Source organism: Diorhabda sublineata, chromosome 8 (assembly GCF_026230105.1).
Source record: "Diorhabda sublineata isolate icDioSubl1.1 chromosome 8, icDioSubl1.1, whole genome shotgun sequence".
Taxonomy (NCBI): domain Eukaryota; kingdom Metazoa; phylum Arthropoda; class Insecta; order Coleoptera; family Chrysomelidae; genus Diorhabda; species Diorhabda sublineata.
The window spans coordinates 17055783-17076146 of NC_079481.1; the positions used below are offsets into that span (position 1 = coordinate 17055783).

Below are 20364 nucleotides of genomic sequence, written 5' to 3' on the forward strand. Positions count from 1 at the left end.
CATAGTTGGAATCTTGACTACATAGGATGTAACGTGAAGTTAGCAGCAAGCGGCGCATAAGCCGACCGCGCATTCATTTTGTTGGTCATTTCAGTCAAGCCACTCGCTGGTTGTAGAAGTGTTGAATGAATGTAGTCTTTCCTCTGGTAAGTTTTATTTAGCAATTATTTGTTAAAATACTAGTATATACTTAAATATTCACTATGAATAGCGCATACATTGTTATGCTTGGTTGTGAATTGTGTACGAAAAACTCTTTTACGGCTATTTTAGGTATCAATCGAAAATGTATCTTCCCTGGCTTATTTCCCCTGGCTCTTTTGATGGCAGGGAAGATACATTTGTACGTGTTTTCATTAATACTTCTATCGTTTTTTCTTAACCTTTACTTGACATTATGTCTATCTTAGCTTTACAATGTAATATGACTTTTTTACAGAAAAAATGGCATCACGAAAAAAAATATGACGAGCGAAGAACGACTCGAAAAGAAAGGATTGCAGAACGATTAGGATACCAAAAAATAAAAAATGACCCGGTTAAATACGCTCAACAAAGAGTTAAGGAAAGGGAAAAATATGAAAAGAAGAAAGAAAAAGGAACTATTAAGACAGTGAAGCAAATGACACCCAGAGAGCAGTGGAAGGCTAGAAAAGTATGGAGAGAAAAAGCAAAAATTCGTAGACGTCGTTTAGCACTCCAATATATAAGCGATGCTCCTGTAATACCACCATGTTCGAATAATGAAGACCCACCGCCGCGCCCCCTCAAAATATAAATAGGCAAGCACATGCAGCACAGCAAAAGTCAATTCGAGCAAGAAAAGCTAGAAACCTAATAATAAGAAAACAAGCATCTGAAATAGCTCAACTTAGGTCTGCAAACCAACGCTACAAAAAACAAATACAACGGATCAAAAAACCACCAATTAGCACACCCAACACCAAAGTAAAATCACTTGCAAAAGCAGTAAGTACAGGTGACAAAGAAACTATAAAGAAGAAACTGCTTTTCAGTGAAGTTATTACTCAACAACTTAATGAAAATTTTTCAAATCTCACCACTGACCAAGAAAAAAGAGTCTTCAGGAGAGTGTTAAGCGGGAAAATAGTAAAAAAATACAAGGTTTTTTCGAAAGAAATGAAACCCCTGAGTAAAATAAGCAAGAAATTAAGACTGATAGACATAAATCGCAGCTCAAGAAAAAACTGTGAGAATTTGAAAACGAGCATAGTCAAATTTATGGAAGATGATTCAAGCAGTAGACTTTGTGCAGGAAAAAAGACTTTATAACGAAAATAGGCGAGCGTAGGCAAAAGCGTGTTATGCTAGATACTTTACTCAACTTGCATAAACGTTTTGTGGAAAAGACACATTAAAATATCTTACCCAATGTTTTGCAACCTCCGACCATTTTGGGTCGTCCAACCACGCTATGACAGTCGTAACACTTGCATGTGTGTTAAACAAAGGTCTACATTACAAGGAATTCGATAACTCTATTCCACTATTTTACAGCAGGTGGCAAAGTGTACGCCAAGACATCGTCGATTTAAAAACTCAAAAACCACGAAGTGTAACGAAATGTGTTAAAAGCACACTACAGATTCTACCAAGGGACTTGATTTTAGATATGGAATCAAAGATGGAAAAGTTTTTAAATCTCGAACTAAACATAGTGCACCAATATCAAACTATACCATCGAAAAAAGAGTCCCTGACTGAATCGGAAGCAATTATACACGTAGATTTCAGTGAAAATTACGCACACATCACATCACAAACACATCCTAAATCTCGTCTACGTGTTGATGATATATATGGAACTAGTGATTCAGAAGATGAACCACTAATCAAATTCGCATCTCAAAAACACAAGAAGAAACCTCAAGAAACACTACAGCATTCCGTACCTACCACAAGCATTAAAACCAAACTGCACAATGATGATATCCAAAACCCTCAAGATTTGTAAAAAAAAACATTCTACAATGGGGATTTTAAACTTCAAGATAGAAAAACATAATATCGTTATGTTGCAATGTGCACAGGTGTTGAAGAAAATAATGAAGTTCAAGTTGTATTTTTTTTATCACTTGGGATCAGGTTATAGAAGAACTACCTACTAACCTACCTAACTTAAAAATGAGAGGGCAACGTATTTTTTATGCTTTTAATGAATCTGTTGATGTCTTTGAACGTGGGTTTTAGAAAAAATTAAGCATTTTTTTCCAGTTACCTTTCTAAATTAAAAATATTTTACTAGTCTAAGTACAAGCAAACTTTAATACTGTTATTTAAAAGAGAAGTTTATGTTTATTTTTATTCCATTATTGTCTATTGATAATAAAGTTATATATATTTTTGTTTTGATGGAAAGAGAAAGTAAGAACCTTTTCATGTTTTGTACGTAGCGCCTAAGAAACATGATGTTATAAACAAAGACTGCTAAAAAATGAAAAGCCTGATTATAAATAATTAATGATTAAAATAAAAATGAATAAATAAAGTTGATTCTTAAAAATAACCCTGTTTTTATATGACTATCTCTTCTCTGTTCATTAAGTATCCTCCCTTGAGCATCTTGTTTGATTGACTGGCCACTTCGTAAACATTTTCAACTTAAAAGTTTCCATAAAAAAAGCATAGTTAAATAGAAATATTAAAAAAAATGGTATGCCGTCACACACACACACACACACATATATATATATATATATATATATAATAGGAAGACTCAGATGCAGATAAAGAATATGTGCCTTGCTGCTCTGTCATAGTTATAGTTATGAAGAATTGGGACAAAATCAAGGAACTTCAAAACAAACCAGGGTTCCTGAACGAAATCTGTCGTATATTGAGCATTCTTCAAAATCTTGGCGAAGATAAAGAACAAGTATTAAAACGAAAGTACAAGGTAACGAAGAAGCTGCCATAGATTTTGAGCCACGGCTTCATATTTCCTAAATCTGTTCAACTGCAATTTAAGCACAATTCAACAGATAATCTAATAAACCAAGGTGCTTTACATCTGTATTTCCACGAAGTCTCTGATTTTTATTTCCCAGTGTACCAACCAGCGTCTTGAAATATTGAGCTGGGAAAAAAGTAGTAATTTCTGACAGACCCTTCAGAAATAATGCTGGTTTTGGGAGTTATGCTTGTCGAATGCTGAATATTTCAGATTATTGGTCTAACAATTCTTCGATGAGCAATGAAGCTACAAAACTACAAAAAGTGGATGCAGAATTTATTCAAAATAGAAAAGGTACTATAGCAGCAAGATGGCAAGATTCAAAGAAAGTTTTTTTTCCAACTATATGACTTTGACAGAAGATCTACAAAGTGGTGGAAAAAGGTATTCTATAAACTTTTGACGACGGCCGTTGTAAAGGCACATATAATATTTCAAGAAGTGAAAAATAAGAAAATGTCTCTGTTGCAATTCATTGTCCCCTTTGCCGAATCAATTATGGCACAAGAAGAAGAATATGTAACTGTCAAAATAAAAAAATCGGGTCGACCTTCAAATGCAACATTAACTCATGATAAATATTGCACTCTGCAAGAACTGTTTTGCGTTGTATTATAAGTAGGAAATTGTATCATATATACTGTAAAAAATTGTCACCTAATACATATTTTTTTGAACCAGTAAACAGAAATTTCAACTGTATTTTATATCGTTAAAGACCAGTGGGACATTTAAAATTTTTACAAGAGGGGTAGAATATTGTTATTTCTACTTTATTTGACACTTTAAAGTTATAATTTACCCTTTCTTTTGGAAAAGAAAAAACTGGTATTGAAAGGGGTAAAAACGCAAAATATGCTTCCCAGAATTTCAATAAGACATTTAAATGACAGCTTGCAACTTAAGAATAATTAAAACCTTAAAAAAGCCATTCAGACATAGTAAAATGTAACATAATAATTTAAGAATCCATCATCTACCTTTCATGGAAATAATTGTGCTCATCATCTCAATAATACTATGAAAAATGGTCCAAGTATATACAAATATTGTTATCTAAGAGTAAAATATAACAACTAAAAATAATTTGTGTCTTAATATGGCGATAATTTTCATTTAGTCTTATATAGCAATTTTGATAATTCAATTATTTGTACATCTATTTAGATGTGAAAATAAGGAAATTTTGAATAAATATTTTTCAATATTAAAATTTACACGAAAAGAATTTTAATTTAAAAAATTACACAGTCTGTATCAATGCAGAAGTAGTATTAATCAACAATTTTGGAATGGAGCGTTTTGTCAATATTTAATAAGGGCATAAATAAGATGCAAGATTTGATTAAAACAAGAAATAGTTACATAATTCTTTCCACAGATTGAATAAAAGGTATCAACTTACAATATAAATAATTTATACTTTCAGTAGGAATCAAGCATATGAATGAAATATCTTATGGTAAGCCACACTGAAAGGATCTACCACAAAAGGTATCCTCATAATATCTTTTGATCTTTATGAAAAAATTTGAATATTACTTTAGTTCAATTAATTTTGATTTATATATAGCTGGAAATAATAATAGCTAAATTGTATCCCAATTGTATATGAATTACCTATTATTATTCCAAGTATAAAAAATTTAGTATATAGTTGAGACAATGGGCGGTTTTGTTTTCTGAGGCCAATATGCAGGTATTGTATCCAAAGGTATCTCCTCTAGGCCGGCATCGTCGAAACTGTACTGTGCGGGGTCGTTGGGCGAGAACCCGCTAGAGACGGGGCTGTCGATGTGTTTAGAGATTGCATAGTGCCCATCTGTAAAATAAATATATTTAAACTTGAGCTTTTTGTATAGTAGCCTATCAAATGGAAGTTATTTTATAAAAATTCATCATTGCAGTAAAAGTTTTATGTTTGTTCCAATGTAATATAGAATAAATTAATGTTGCTTTCACTAATCAATCATTGAGATAAAGAAAAATTTTTATGATCACAAATTATATGCAACAATTTGTTGTCATGTTCAAAATTTATATTATGATTTCTTCACATTAGATTGGACAGATTTGACTAACTTTGGTCTTGAATTATTTGTGGAAGTCCAGAGAAGGTACGTTAGAATTGTGAACAATCATAAAGGGAAAATACAAAGGAGAGGGTGTCCCGCATATACCGATTATTCAAACGGATTGTTTACGATTCGATTTTAAGCGTTTACAATTTCCGGTACGATTGGCCTTTGCGATGACCATAAATAAATCTTAAGGCGAATCGTTGGAAATTTGCGGAATTAACTTCGGAGTTTCCGTTTCGCGCAGAGACGCGTCGAAGAACCGTTATCTTTGTTTATTTACACACCACAAAATAAAATATGGAGTTTATTAGAAATATTTAAATTGATTAATATACTGTATCATAACTGTGTGTGTGTCTGTCAATATCAAATTGAAACCTTATAAAGCATTTTTTTGTTTTAATAAGAAAAGGATTACTTTTGTTTGTTTAAAGTTTATTGTAAACTAAAGTTTATATCTTTTATTTAACAACTGAGACAGAATGAACTCTACCTGGTCAGCTAGTATATAAATATAATTTAAATATTTCTATTTTTTGAATCAAGAAAAGCAAGTGGAAAAGACGGATCAGCACTAGAATTTATGAGATGATTATGAAGAAAGTTATCAATCTTAGGACAAACAGCAGGTACCGAAGCAAAGGGCAAATAATTATAGATCAATATGTTTACCAGAAACAAGTAGACAACGCTATAAAAAAATTTGAAACAAGGATGAAACACTACTTACAATTGAAACTAGAAGGAGAATCGACAGTAAGAAACTAAATAGAAAGTACCATGGAGTATATATAGAAAATATACGAGGATACTATAAGCGCTGAAAATACTTAGTAGACTAGAAGAAACACAAATAAGATTAAGGGGGACAAATTGCAAGACAGGCAACATAGGAGGTAATAGTGAAAAGAGGAATAATGTAAAGGGACAGTTTAGGACCACTGCTGTTTATAATTCCAAAAGTAATATGGAACCTATAAAAAAAAGTAGCTCGATATATGGACTCAATAACAATTACCAAAGATAAAATCTGAAGTTAATAAACATCTGGTACGCAGAACTAGGACATGTTAAAATAAAAGTCATGAAAATTAACAAAAAAATGAACTAGATATAAGAGATAAAATACGAGGGTTGTTTTTTTATCAACCTCCGATTACACAGTATGATGGCCAAGACTGCAGCAGTAGGTAACTGCGCATCTTTCTCACTCAAATGCTGACACTTACGATCCCAACAGATCATTTCCTGTTGAATTCAATCACATAAACATGAATCGTTTCTTGCAGGCAGAAGGAAACAGTGCAGCGGAAATTTATCGAACAAAATTTAATGACCAAACTGATGTTCTGATGAAACTGAACGGAAGACAATGTTCAGCGAGTTGACCAAGCAGTTAGGGAAATCGAAGTTTCACCATAAGTGAATTACTCTATCTGAATTACTCAGCAGTTTCGCTACAGAAAAATTTGCGTTCGCTGGATCCCAACGATTTTGACTAAAATCACAAAAATCGCCGAATGGATACAATTTTGAAGTTTTTTGAACGTTTTAATAGTGATAGTGATAGAGAAGATTTTTTGGAAATCCATCTCTAACGAGACCCACACAATTCAAACGAACTTTCAACAGTCGAAAGATTATGTCAACTGTTCTTTGAAATCAAAAATGTGTTATTAATGCAGATTCACATTGTGAAATTTTACGACGATTACCGAGAGCCATTCAAAACAAACGAAGACGTATGAGGGCTTCTAGAATTGTTCTGATCCACGACAATGCCCGTTCCACAGCGCTCATGTGACCCGACGATTCCTTCAACAATTTCAATAGGACATAGTTTAACATCCACCATTCAGTTTCGATTTAGCACCGAGAGATCTTCATCTCTTCCCTGAACAGAAGCAGTGGCTTGGTAGGCGGCGTTTCCAAATTGACATGGAGCTCAAAGAAATAATCATAACTAACTTTCAATCATTTGCGGCTATATTTTATGAAGAGGGTATAGCAAAGTCTGTTCACATATATGACAAATGCCTTAATAGCCAAGTAGTCTGGTCAATTTAGGCATGAAAATAATTGTCAAATAACAAAAATTCTCGGAAATCCAAATATTGGTGGAGAGCTGGGGTTTTTCGGGGTCAAAGGATAAAATTTGAGGTTTTTAGGATTTTTCTCGAAAACGGTAAGTTTTATCAAAAAAACCTCAAACCAAAGTTGTATATCTTAAAATTCTCCACAAAAATAGTCCCTACGATTTTTTTCCTAAGAATGATAACGGGCTGCGACACTTCATCACAATGTATAGAATGTATATACAGTATTTAAATTATTCGAAAAAAAAAAACAATATTTGACTGATCGCAATTTACAGAAATTGATTCCACACCTCAAACAATAATCACGGCCGGAATTCGCTTTCTTTTTGTGGTATATGGAACTCCAAAAAAAAATTATTCGCGATACTTAACTTTTGTAAAAAATACGCTAAACAAGAAACAAGTACAGTTATCATGTCTTCCTCCAACATCGGCATTTGCTATTTAACACTTGTATCGAGTATACCATCAAGGCTAGGTAATTAACTGGACCCAGAAGACTAGGGTTGGAGATTGATAGATAATACTCTGGAACCGATTCAAATTTTACTCCCATCTGCTCCAGAAAAACTCCTCAACACTATTTTTTGCAATTGCAAAAAAGGTTGTATTGCCAAATGTGGCTGGAAAAAGTGGCGTTGGTGTGTTCTCCAGCGTGTACCAATTGCAAAGGACAGTCTTGCTCAAGAAATCTAGGAATACATGACTGTTGAAGTAGACTTTCAAGAATATGAATCTGATTAAAATATCTAAAGAATTCAAAACAATAGTTAACCCAATAAACAATAATAAGTCAATATCTAGAACTTGCCGGGTATTGTTCCCTTAAATTATCAATATTAATGTCCCGAGTGCATGTCAAATTGTCGATAATTTAATTTTCTCGAGTGCGCGAATGCGCACGAGAGGAAATTATGAGACAATTTGACATGCACGAGAGGGCATTTTGGCAGACTATTTCCTGAGAAAAATTTAATTTAAAATAAACAATAATTGTTCCTTTTCTTAAAATATAAAATTAAAACCAAATGATGTTTATTAATCCTAGACGAAAATTTGGCACTAGTGCAAATTATCGATAATTTGCACTAGTGCAGTATTATCGCTGAAATTTGATCGTTGCTAGGTAAACATAAAATATTACAGCTTTTTGGTTGGCTTAAATTTTTCGAAGGAAATAGTCCTAAAAATGCCATAACAGTTAGTGGAGTAGACCTACAGGGGAAGCCAGGGTAAAAACGAGCCAAGTACACTACCTTACAGGAATAGTAACTCTTAGAAAAAAAAATCATGAATACCATTTTTGTAAAGAATTTTAAAATCTACAGCTTTGGTTTGAGGTTTTTTGTGATAAAACTTACCGTTTTCGAAAAAAATCCGAAAAACCTCAAATTTTGATCTTTGACCCCGAATAATTTTTGTAGCACATATAGGATCGATGGGATCCACCAATATTTGGCTTTCGGGGAATTTTTGTTATTTGAAATGTCTATATTGATCAGACTGAAAGTGATTATGTAGAGTATTGTACATAAATTTTAGTCATAAAATCTTTTTTGTATATTTACTCGTCTCTTCCTTACAGTCCATTGTAGGTTGAAAAAGAAAACCCTCGTATAAGGATAGTACTTTAGAAAATTCTTGGGAGTTTATTAAAAGAAAATGGTGAAATCAACAAAAAAATAGATTTGGATGTGAAAATATAAAGATATAACAAATAAGTAGCAGAAACAATTAACAGAAGAGATAAGACAAAAATGAATGCAATGGAAATGAAAAACACAAGAAGAAAAAGATGAAAAAACTAAGTGAGACAACATAAAGACCAAAGACGTTAGGAAAGAAACAAAATGAGAATCAATAAAAGAAAAAATAAACTAGATGCAGCTAAGTTGGGTAAAGTATATCATAGGAATAAAAAAAGATACTATTAATGGTTTCAAAAAATTATTACAAAACGAGAGAGGAGCTAAGAAAAAATAAAGGAAGTGGAAACAAAAAAAAAACAAATTAATTGAGGAAATAGTAAAAGACAGAAAGATAAAAGTAGGAGCAGAATTTTCTTGCATAAGTTTTTAAAAAGATAACAATTTATCATCTTACCTGTACTTTTTTCAAATGTCTGCATGTAAAGAAATGTAATTATTATTTGATTTTTCTTTATTCGATATTCAAAATATAATCAAAACAATATATTTATATATTATTTACTCTTATTTTCCTGAAACTTTATTGAAGGGGTAGCGATTTGGTATTAAAATACATACATTAGTCAACGATTTGACGCAGATTTGTATTAGAAGTGATTGATAAGGGTACAGTGTTATGTAATCAAAGTGAACTATGAATATATTTTAATGCAACTTTCGAAATGTCAAGATTATTAGCCAGGGTCGGATTAAGATTTATAAGGCCCGGGGCTAAAATAATGACGGGGCCCCCTTAAGGAATTCGAAAACCCGGAAAAATTCACAAAATAATATCAATACGTTAGATTTGTGGTATCAACACATCAAAAAATACAGAATGATTTCCAAATGATGGGGCCCTCTTGGACCTGGGGCTATAGACCCCTCAAGCCCCTAGCTTAATCCGGCCCTGTTTTTAGCAAAAACTCACCCTCAAATGTGCCAAATCTTCCAATCTTGTTAGTTCGGATAATTCAATATATAGTGAATACACCAAAACCCATCCATATACACTTAATACAATAAAGATAGTCCATAAAAGGCATATGATGATATTATAAGCAAATATCATATCATTTATAATAGAGAAAAACAGGTACGCAAGAAATCTAAATATTGTGAATACTGCAAACGTGTATAACCATGGTAGCATCTTCTTTTCATACTCCTAAAAAAATTAAGTTATGCATATAGGGATTTAACTAAAATTTATTGACTTGATGTACGAGTTATTTTTCAGTTATCTGTCATTATGTAACTGTTTTCATTAAATTAGAGGTCTGTGAAAGGAGAATATTTTAATTTGTGTCAAATTAGTTACGTATTTTGATAGAACAACATTTTACCATGACACTTTGATCATTTACAAATTTGTAATGTTTTTCTGGTATGTGGATATATTCACTTCTCTAGAATATTTTTTAGTTAAATATGAAGGACACATTTCTTGTATTCTATTCTATTAGTCCCACTTTAATTTCATTCTTATATTCTTCATCGCATGTCCTTTCTATCCCGTGTCATATTTCATTGATTTTTTGAGTTTTAGATATCATCTGGGAGTATAAGCTCTGGGAAGATTTCTATTGTCTTATTGTATCTTCAGTGTGACAACCATTTCTTCTGTATGTCAAGGCTACTAGAATGGTATTGGTGTTAAGATTTCTTATTGGTCATCTTCTAAGCTGCTCATTGAATTATATTCTTTGAAATTATATCATCGTCATATATATATATATATATATATATATATATATATATATATATATATATATATATATATATATATATATATATATATGCTTGCCCAAAACTCTGCGAACAATTCATTATCATGGCAATAATAGAATGGAACGTATTATCTAATCGTTGTGCTGCATGCAGCTCATTTTAACAGACATCCTATTATACAGGAACAGAAACAGATTATCCTATTTCTTTTTAACATAACTTTTCGAAAAGAGAAAATATATATAAATATAAATATATAAAGTATATTTATCGTTATTTTCAGTATATATATATATATATATATATATATATATATATATATATATATATATATATATATATATATATATATATATATATAGAGAGAGAGAAAATATAAGTAGAAGTTTATGTTCGATTGAGAATAATCACATTCATGAATATATATTGAAGAATTACAATACAATAAACCATTTTATTCATGATTAAATTTAGGATTTAGGTCAACTTAAATTTATTATTTTTTCAATGTGCACATATTTTAAAAAAAGGACTTTTCAATGACACAATTTGAATTTCAATAATGAATATGCTAATTGTTGGAATAATTTTTTTATTTTTTACCAAAATTTGCTACCTTGGGCTATAACACACTCAACCCATATGTAAATCCATCCCTGGTCAATGCAAGAATTACCACATTCCAATCTTCTGGAATCCTCTCATCATTCCAGATTTTATTGAGGAGTGGATGAAATATTTCTGTTGAAAGAGATGTATGTGTCTGTATTAGTTAGGAATACCATGATTGCCTTCCTTTTTTCAGGGAATTTATTGCAAGAGTTATTTGTTGCATCATAATTGATTCTTCCTTATTTATTGCACTCTGTTCATTTTCGTTGATTTCTAAGTCAACTAAATCGACATTGGCTTGTTTATATAGTTCAGTAAAAACTCTACACATCTTTGTTCCATGTCTTTTTGGTTCTAATATACTTTTCCTGATTTGTCTTTTAGTTTTGTTCAATTTTTTGGTTATTTAATACAGCGTTTCTGTGTCGTGTGCAACGCTGAATCTTTTGCTTGCTGAACCATTGTGTCCATGAATGGTAGGTTGTCTAATATGGCAATTATTTTCACTTCTGTATTTTTTGTTACTTTTCGCTTGAAAGTTTAATCTTTTGGACATGGCTCACGATAAAAATCATAATCATATAAGATTTTGGATAAAAAATAACATAAGGTGGGCAAAAGTGGATAAATAATTTTTACTATTTCCTTCGAAAAATTTAAGCCAACCAAAAAGCTATAATATTTTAAGTTTACCTAGCAACGATCAAATTTCAGCGATAATACTGCACTAGTGCAAATTATCGATAATTTGCACTAGTGCCAAATTTTCGTCTAGGATTAATAAACATCATTTGGTTTTAATTTTATATTTTAAGAAAAGGAACAATTATTGTTTATTTTAAATTAAATTTTTCTCAGGAAATAGTCTGCCAAAATGCCCTCTCGTGCATGTCAAATTGTCTCATAATTTCGACAAATTATCGACAATTTGACATGCACTCGGGACATTAATATTGATTATATAATAACCTATATGCTTATAATTTCTAATTTATATCCAAGCAAAAACACCAGAAACATTCCATGATAGTTCAACAATGAATAACTAATTTAGAAATATATTGAAAATATATAATAAATAAATGTACCTTTCTTAGAGCATTTATCAACATTATGCTCGTAACAAACACCACTATAGATAGCAGGATAGAGAATGTAGCAAACATTACCAATGTATTTCTCACTAAAAAAAAAAAAATAAATCAAAAATATGTCAATTTCCATTTATTGTAATCTGTTAAGCTTTGTACTGATATGATGAAAATTTATATGTAACAGTTCATTTGACAGTATAATTATTAACTATCCAATTTTATAAAACAAAGATTTTAAATTTCTTCAATTTCTTAGACCTTTTGATATATTTATGTCTCTAAATGTTCTTGATGTTAGGTCTCTTCTGTTTCAAAATTAATTTTTTTGAATATTTTTTTAATTGAAAGATAAATACTGACGTTTCGACTAATTTTGATTAAGACTTAAAATTACTCGAAACGTCAATGTTTAACTTTCTTTTAAAAAATTATTCAAAAAAAACTAATTCTGAAACAAAAGAGACCTAAAATCAAGAACATTTAGAAACATAAACAAATATTGTATATTCTCAATCATACTTTCAGTGTTCAAACTTTGCGAGTATGACCGCAACCAATTTGTAGAAACACTACTTAATATGATTTCCTGGATCAAAAATTGGGAAGCCATTTATATTCTTCAAATGTAGATTTGTACATAGAGCAATAATCAAGCGAGAAGAATCAGATTAGAACAAATTTTAAATGAATTTGCAATAAACTATTCCAAATTTACTACAATTTCATAAAATTAACTTCAGTTATGATTATTTATTTCATACTATCTGCATCTACTTACGAAACTATAAGAAAATATTGGAGACTAGTCTAACAGCAGAGATTTTCAAAAATCTACCATAAATTATTTTATCATTACATTCAGATTGTCAAATAAATTTCAAAGTATTCTTAACTTTCTTCTAGAGTATATTTTATATTGTAGTTGAAATACTACAGTTAAATATGATTGTTTATTTTTTTTGTTTATAAAAAATATCACCATATTTCTTTCAGAATCTACATATTTGAAGATTGTTTTTTACTCCTTATTAAATAATAATGATAATATGTTTAGCAATACTTATCATCTTTAGCTAAAATTTTGTTATTATCCAATATTTCTATTTGAAATTAAGTTATGTTTCAAGACCCAAATAAATTGGTCAATACTTTTTGATGCGACGCGAAAACAAAGTTTAGAAAATGGTTTATTTTCAAATACAAGGTATCCGCCGGGAAGGTATACTACCTTGTTTGTTTATAATATTTGGTTAAATGAAAGAGAATGGATCTTATATTGATAAATGTTTGCGAGCCTTTTTGAGCACAATTTTCATTACTTTCTCACACGTTTCATGCGGTATTTCATTAATTTCATTACAAATATTTTGTTTGAGTTGCTCCAGCGTTTCTGGTTTGTTTGCAGAAACCTTTCTTTTCAGATAGCTCCACAAAAAGAAGTCCGGAGTATTCAAATCAGGCGACCGTGGAGGCCAATCAACATCACTATTTCTTGAAATAACTTGTTGTGGAAAGAGTTCTCGCAGTAATTCCATTGTAATCCTGGCTTTATGCGATGTGGGACCATCTTGTTGATACCACATGTTAATCAAGCCCAAAGCAGTCGTGGCGTTAAAAAGTTTTCTATCATATCACGATATCGCTCCCCATTACGCCTTTTTCAGTTTCAAAGAATTAATGACAAATGATTCCTCCTGACCAAATTGCACACCAGACTGTCACTTTTAATGGATGCAAAGGTGACTGACGAATAATTTGAGGGTTTTCCATTGCCCAGAACCGACTATTCTGTTTATTCACATTTCCATTCAAATGGAAATGGGCCTCGTCACTCATTATGATTTTTTCATGAAAATCGGGGTTGTCGGAGAGTAACAGCATCCTATTGGCATAAGTACGGCGGCGTAAATGGTTTTCTGGAAGAAGCTCTTGTGTCAACTGAATCTTAAATGGAAACAAATGCAAATCCTTAGTCAAAATTGTGGCCAACGTTGTTCTTTGAAGACCATGCTCCTGAGCACGGCGTCGAATTGAGGCTGATGGATTGTTTTGAACACTTTCTTGAGAAGTAGTAATGTTTTCAGCCGATCTTGCAGTACGTTGTGGTCCTTGCTTGGACCTATTAGCTACAGTCCCTCTTTCTTCGAAATCATTCACTACACGATAAATAGTGCGTCTTTTTGGCACGTTGTTTTAACGATTGAAACACGTTGTTTTACCGAATATTTTTCCATAATAAATTTGCCAGGTCTCTACTTCACGACTGCCAAATATGAACTGTTAACACTAATGTTTTTCCAAAATGGCGGCAAAATAAAGTAGTATACCTTCTCGGCGGACACCCGGTAGTTTATCTAAATAGATACCTAGAGTAGGCTGCAGCTATTGCCATGATTGAAGAAAGTAGAAGCACAGCCGGCGATTTATGGAGCATTGAGAGGGTTCCAAGAGATGGGAAAAAATCAAAGACCAGGACAGGGCCGTGGATGTGTAACTAATGCAAATCAAAACCAAGTTGTGTGATTTGAAGACAATAATTTGTTATATATCATTTTCTCATTATCCAATATTTGTTGTGGCGCAATAAATCAAGAAGAAGGAAAATTAAGCAACTTTCGGGAACCACTGGCGATATTTATATTGAACACAATGTGTACTGTTACTACTAAACCAACACTAACAATTACACTGACTGACGGGTGCTTCGATAACCAAGTTATCGTCTTTACAGACTGAAGGAAAATTGATACTTACTGACTCGACCTACCTATATAATATACTAAATTTTTTCTGTCAATGAACATCATTATAATTCCAGCTTGAAAATCCCCTTGGTGAGGAATTTTATTCATATCCTAACTAATGAACTAGAGGGATAGGCGCTTTGTCCCCATTAAAACTATACAATCAACAATACTTTTAAATGCATCCAACAATTTAGTTTTGGGAGACATTTTTAAACAATTTTACATTATTTATATTTATTTCATGATTGTGATTAGTCAATACGTGATTTTTCTGTCAGTCCGTATTATAAATGAACTGAATGCTCTTTAAACCGGACATTAGCAAATCTCCTAGTCTGCCCAACAGACCACTGGCCACAACCAACAACAGTACATACTACTTTTTTCCACATCCAGTATTTTATCCTTATATTAAACTGACAATTATTTCAGTGTTGAATTTATAACATAATTCCAAACACATTTTGTTAAAGTTGATTTCTAATAATTTTAATTTTGTATACAGAATTGAAAGGTACCAGAGCAAATAAAAAAAGATAAAATAAGGAAAAAACTTTGTTTAGGGCTTTACTTAAACGTAATGATAGGAAAATTTGTAGGTAAGTTGATTAGTGGTGTCTTCGTGAAACCACCCTTTTTGATATTCAAAACCAAAAATAAGAAAATTGCTATGATACCTCCCATTCCTATTTATACAAAAATATTAGAAAATATCTTCAACGGAATATATTTAAAAATATGTTATAAATCCAACCAAAAATTTGAAACAATTGTTAAATAATTTCTATCTAAGGATAGAAAAATAGACAATCTGGTTCCTAGTATCCATAAATTTTTAGAAGTGAATTCCAGGCCAAACAAGTTCAAGAATAATCGTCCTGAGTATAGTTGAATTAAAGGTTTTCTTATTATAGATTTTCCGTGCTGAATTCAGTACAACTGTTATTTTTTAGCAAATCCAGCCACATCCCAGTTTATTTTCAGGTCAGAGTTTAGGTTTAGTTGCAATATCCGTTAAGTCTAAAGGCAGTTACGCCATTTTCAGTTTCAAAATCCACCAAATCCAAATCTGTCTATAGGAGCCCCTAGTTTTGCCACATGACTACCCATGATCCTTTGCCTATTGTTTACCCTTTATGCTTTATTTTCCACAGGGTGTTTGGATTGATTGGTAAAGATTTGAAAATGAAGAACACTATTGTTAAGCCAGAAGAGTATGAGGAAGTTCTGGAGAAACATGGAACTGTTCATCATGTTGGAGTCACCCAGTTAAAGTCTGTATATGAAAAAGTGCAAAAAACCGAACTTGCGGCAATTCAAGTTCAATCCATCACAAAGGATTATGCTAAAAAAGAACAAAAAGAAAAATGACATTCTGGTCCAGTGTGAAGTCTTTTATAAAAATGAAACTTTTCAAGGAAAATCTGTCACAAAACCAAAGTTTAATATGTCTCACATAAACCCAGAAGCCATCAATAAGGGGGTTAGCCCTAAAGCTGCGAAAATAAAGGTTGGTGCGAATTTGCTAACAAAGCACTTTGGACAAGGGTGGAGAAACCACGAGATGCTAAAATTTTATCGATATTTGGAAAAACAAGAAGCCAAAGGTCTCAATAATGAAGCCGAAAATCTCAACAATGAAGAAGATGAAAACATTATTGTTGATGAGGAAATTGATACAGATATTTGTTTACTTTTTACAAAATATTAAATTTTATTTCATATTTTGCAATAATTTTTGTGATAATTAAAGTCAAGATTTTTTACTAGATTTGTTTCACTAAGCCTATACAAATTACAATTAGTATAGCTTTTATAGCTTAATCCCTTTGCAGCCTAAGCTTATTTTTGTTTCAAATCCCACCAAATCCCAATTTTAGTATCAAAATCCGACAAGTCTAAATATTGATTTTAAATTTTTCTAAACATTTATGGGAATCTCGAACATACATGGTCTCTATTATAAAGTAAAAATTATAATATCTTATGATTGGTCTGTTTGTGACAGTTTTTTCCAATTTTCAGAAAATTTCTTGGGATGAACTTGGAGGATTTTGATTCTAGGTGCCTCATATATATTAAACAAAGAAATTTAACACAAGTTCTGAGAGACCAATCAGGGTTTCCAAAGCACTTAAGTCTTCAAAATAATATTTTTGTTTTTCCCAATTAGTATATTTATGTTGTCCATTTACTATAAAAATATTCTTGATAATAGTAAATGTATAGTGTCAAAAGTACAATCAATATTTTTTTCTTTGATTTTTGGAATTGAATGTTTTACCCTACCTATATTTAATTGTATTATGGATTAACTATGTCTATGAGGTTATTTTATATATTTTGTAATTATTATCATTTAGTTATTAAAAAATACTTTTTTTATTGAATCATACCAGCTTAATGTTATGATAAATATACAGATTTACATATACATTACCATGTCTATTTCCAACATATACAAATTGGAAAGATATCACATAATATCCATAATGTGTAGAGCCTGGTGCAGCCATAGCATAACAATATAAATCAAAACAAGCTGTTATTATTGTAAAGATTGATAGCACCTAAAACAAACAGTTGATTAAACTGATATAAGGACACCCATCAATTATTGAAAACCATTAGATTCAGATTTGAAAGAAACATTAAATCATAAATATCACTTACTACATAAATACTAATCAAACTTATACTCTTCAACTTTTAAACTCATGAGTAAAAGCAAATATGAGATAAAAACAAAATCTGTGTGTGGCATAGTGAAGTTAACTTATGTATTGAATTAAAGATAGTTACTGATTTATTATTAATATTTCTATATTTTGTAAAAGTTTTCCAGCACTGTATATTAAAAAGTTAATCGGACATTGATGACTGTTGTTTTTAAATACAAGGTCCTGAAAGCTATTGAATGCACATTCAAATTAGTGTAGGAATGCAAACAAACTCTAAAAGCGCGGGTATACCAGACAATGAGGAAGCAGAAAGCCATGCCAAAAAGGGATCTTCTGGCAGATCACTACCTCACCAAACATCACCTTAAGATGGTAGGCATGTCAAAGGACAACAACTGCAGATTCTGTGAGCAAGCCATGGAAACAGCAGAGCATCTACTCTGCGAATGTTCTGCCCATTTCACTAAAAGGCTTGAGTATCTTGTACATGTACAAAATACTTTCAGGTAGAGTTGCAGAGTGGGTGTAAAGCCAAAACGACTCCCCAAACAATCTACAAGTACAAGACACCCAGAAATCATTTCTCAGGGAAAATATGAAGTAGGTGGAGTTTTATGAAATAATGAATCAAAATACACCCAAATGTGTTATAATTACAGTTGAGCCGCTGGTATTAATAGAAATTCTACAATTGAGATTAGAAAATATATTACATCCAAGGAAATAAATATAGAAGAATTACCAGAAACAAATATCTTATGCAATAATGAATATGAAGAAATGGTAAAGGGATAAACTAGGCAACCAAACTAATAAATCCAATCACAAATCAATCAAACTACCTAATTGATGTTATACTGAAACTGAATGGTCTAAGTCTGAGCAAAAAAGAGAAACATATCATATATGTAATTGCAGCTTGGGTGTTGTGTTTTGTATTCATGTTGAAATGTAATAATTATTTATTGAATATTGTAAATTTCAAACAGAATTTAAAAAAAGGAAAGTATTTTGTTTTCATCCTTAATTAATCATTACACTGAATAACTTACCAATGAAAATATAGCTGTAACAAAAGAAGCTCGTTGAACATCTAAAAAAATTGCATCTTGAACTAAAGGCTGTTGATACCAAGGTACTCTTAAAGATTTTAAACTTCTAGAAGATCTGTGTAAATTAGCATTACTTCTTGAAGTTGTATGTGAGTAAACAGAAGGTGTGCCCGTTGTAGGTGATTTTTTTCCGTAATGCATTTTGTATCCTTCGCTAATATACTTTTATATACATATGAGAGATATGTATTGAATATCTAAGAAACATTATTTTATTAAAATATAGAAGGTATTTGATTATTTATTTTAAATATTTACCTTACTGACAGTTGCGATGACAAATTATTGAACTTGACATGTAAACAGAGAGGCGTGGTAAACCTTCTGAAGAACTGACTAATTATTCAACGTACTAAAAAAAATTATTCTTCTTTTTCTTCTTGAGGTTACGAAGGCCTCAGCTGCTAAGGTTATTCGGCCTGTTTGTGGTGACTTTCAGATATCATCATTCATATTTGATTTTATTTTCACTGTAGGCTTGCTAATATTGACAAAGTTCTATAATTATAATTTATTGTTTGAAGCTGTTAAGGGATCCCGCAGAGAAGATGGAACGTCTGATCGTTCTTCCTATGTTTACGAGATCGTCTGTTCTGTGGTTTCCTTTGATATGGGATACAGCCTATTCAGATGTCTTTTCCTTGCTGATAGAACTGATAAAGCAGTTTCCTAATTATAAGAATAAAGGGATAGAAGGATGAAGAGCAGGATTTTTATGGAATCAATTGGTAGTCAGAAAAAATTAAAGCAGTGTAGATATTAGAATTTGGAATTTTTTTTAGCACTCATGATAGCATAACATTCTACGTAAAAGATAGAAAGGTGGGAAGGTACTTAGTTTTTCGCACAAGGCGATAAAGCTAGGAAGTGGTTTCTGATGTCCAATTCTAACGAATTAATTTGATTAATTTGGAATTCAAATGAGAAAAAATGACAAGGAAATTGATTATTCGATTGGAAAGTCCATAAAGATTTTGTCAGGATAACGAAATCTTTAATCCCATGCTTCAAGGAAGGACGCGAAAATAGAACACAGACCAGAATTTTTAGAATGCGTTAATAGAATATAAGTGTCGTAAAGATTCATATTACAAAATGAGATGGGAAATTTGTCACCATCACCCATTGAATATCGTAATATGAATTTACGATACAAATATATACATTATTTTACCTACTACCAATAATGTTAATTATTTACTCAAAATTAGTCAATATTCCTGAAATTAATGATATTAGAATCATGTAACAAGCAAGCGTTGCGCTCATTGTTGATTTATTTGCATTCCAAAAGAATTAGCAACGTTTCTGGAGCTACCAAATCTATCACAATATACAGGTCACTGTTTTAGAAGATCATCAGCATCCCTACTTGCTGATGCTGGTGTTGATATGCACATTTTGAAGAGACATGATGGATGGAAATCCAGTAGTGTCACTAAAGGATATGTAGAAACATCAATAGAAAACAAAAAAATATAGCTACTAAAATAATGGGAGGAGAAATCATTTACACAAAAAATTTAATTGAAATTGAAAACTACA

General features: G+C 31.3%; 1 protein-coding gene across 1 annotated transcript; it reads right to left on the bottom strand.

Moving 5' to 3' along the window:
- Positions 1-2706: 2706 nt before the first annotated feature.
- LOC130447843 (uncharacterized) lies at positions 2707-19173 on the bottom strand. Its single transcript, XM_056784879.1, has 6 exons — positions 19078-19173; positions 18760-19016; positions 17467-17596; positions 12274-12368; positions 9774-10010; positions 2707-4796 (listed from the first exon to the last, which is right to left on the bottom strand). Exons 2-6 carry the CDS (start codon positions 18958-18960, stop codon positions 4698-4700), a joined length of 762 nt encoding a protein of 253 aa, XP_056640857.1. The 5' UTR covers positions 18961-19016; positions 19078-19173; the 3' UTR covers positions 2707-4697.
- Positions 19174-20364: the final 1191 nt, after the last annotated feature.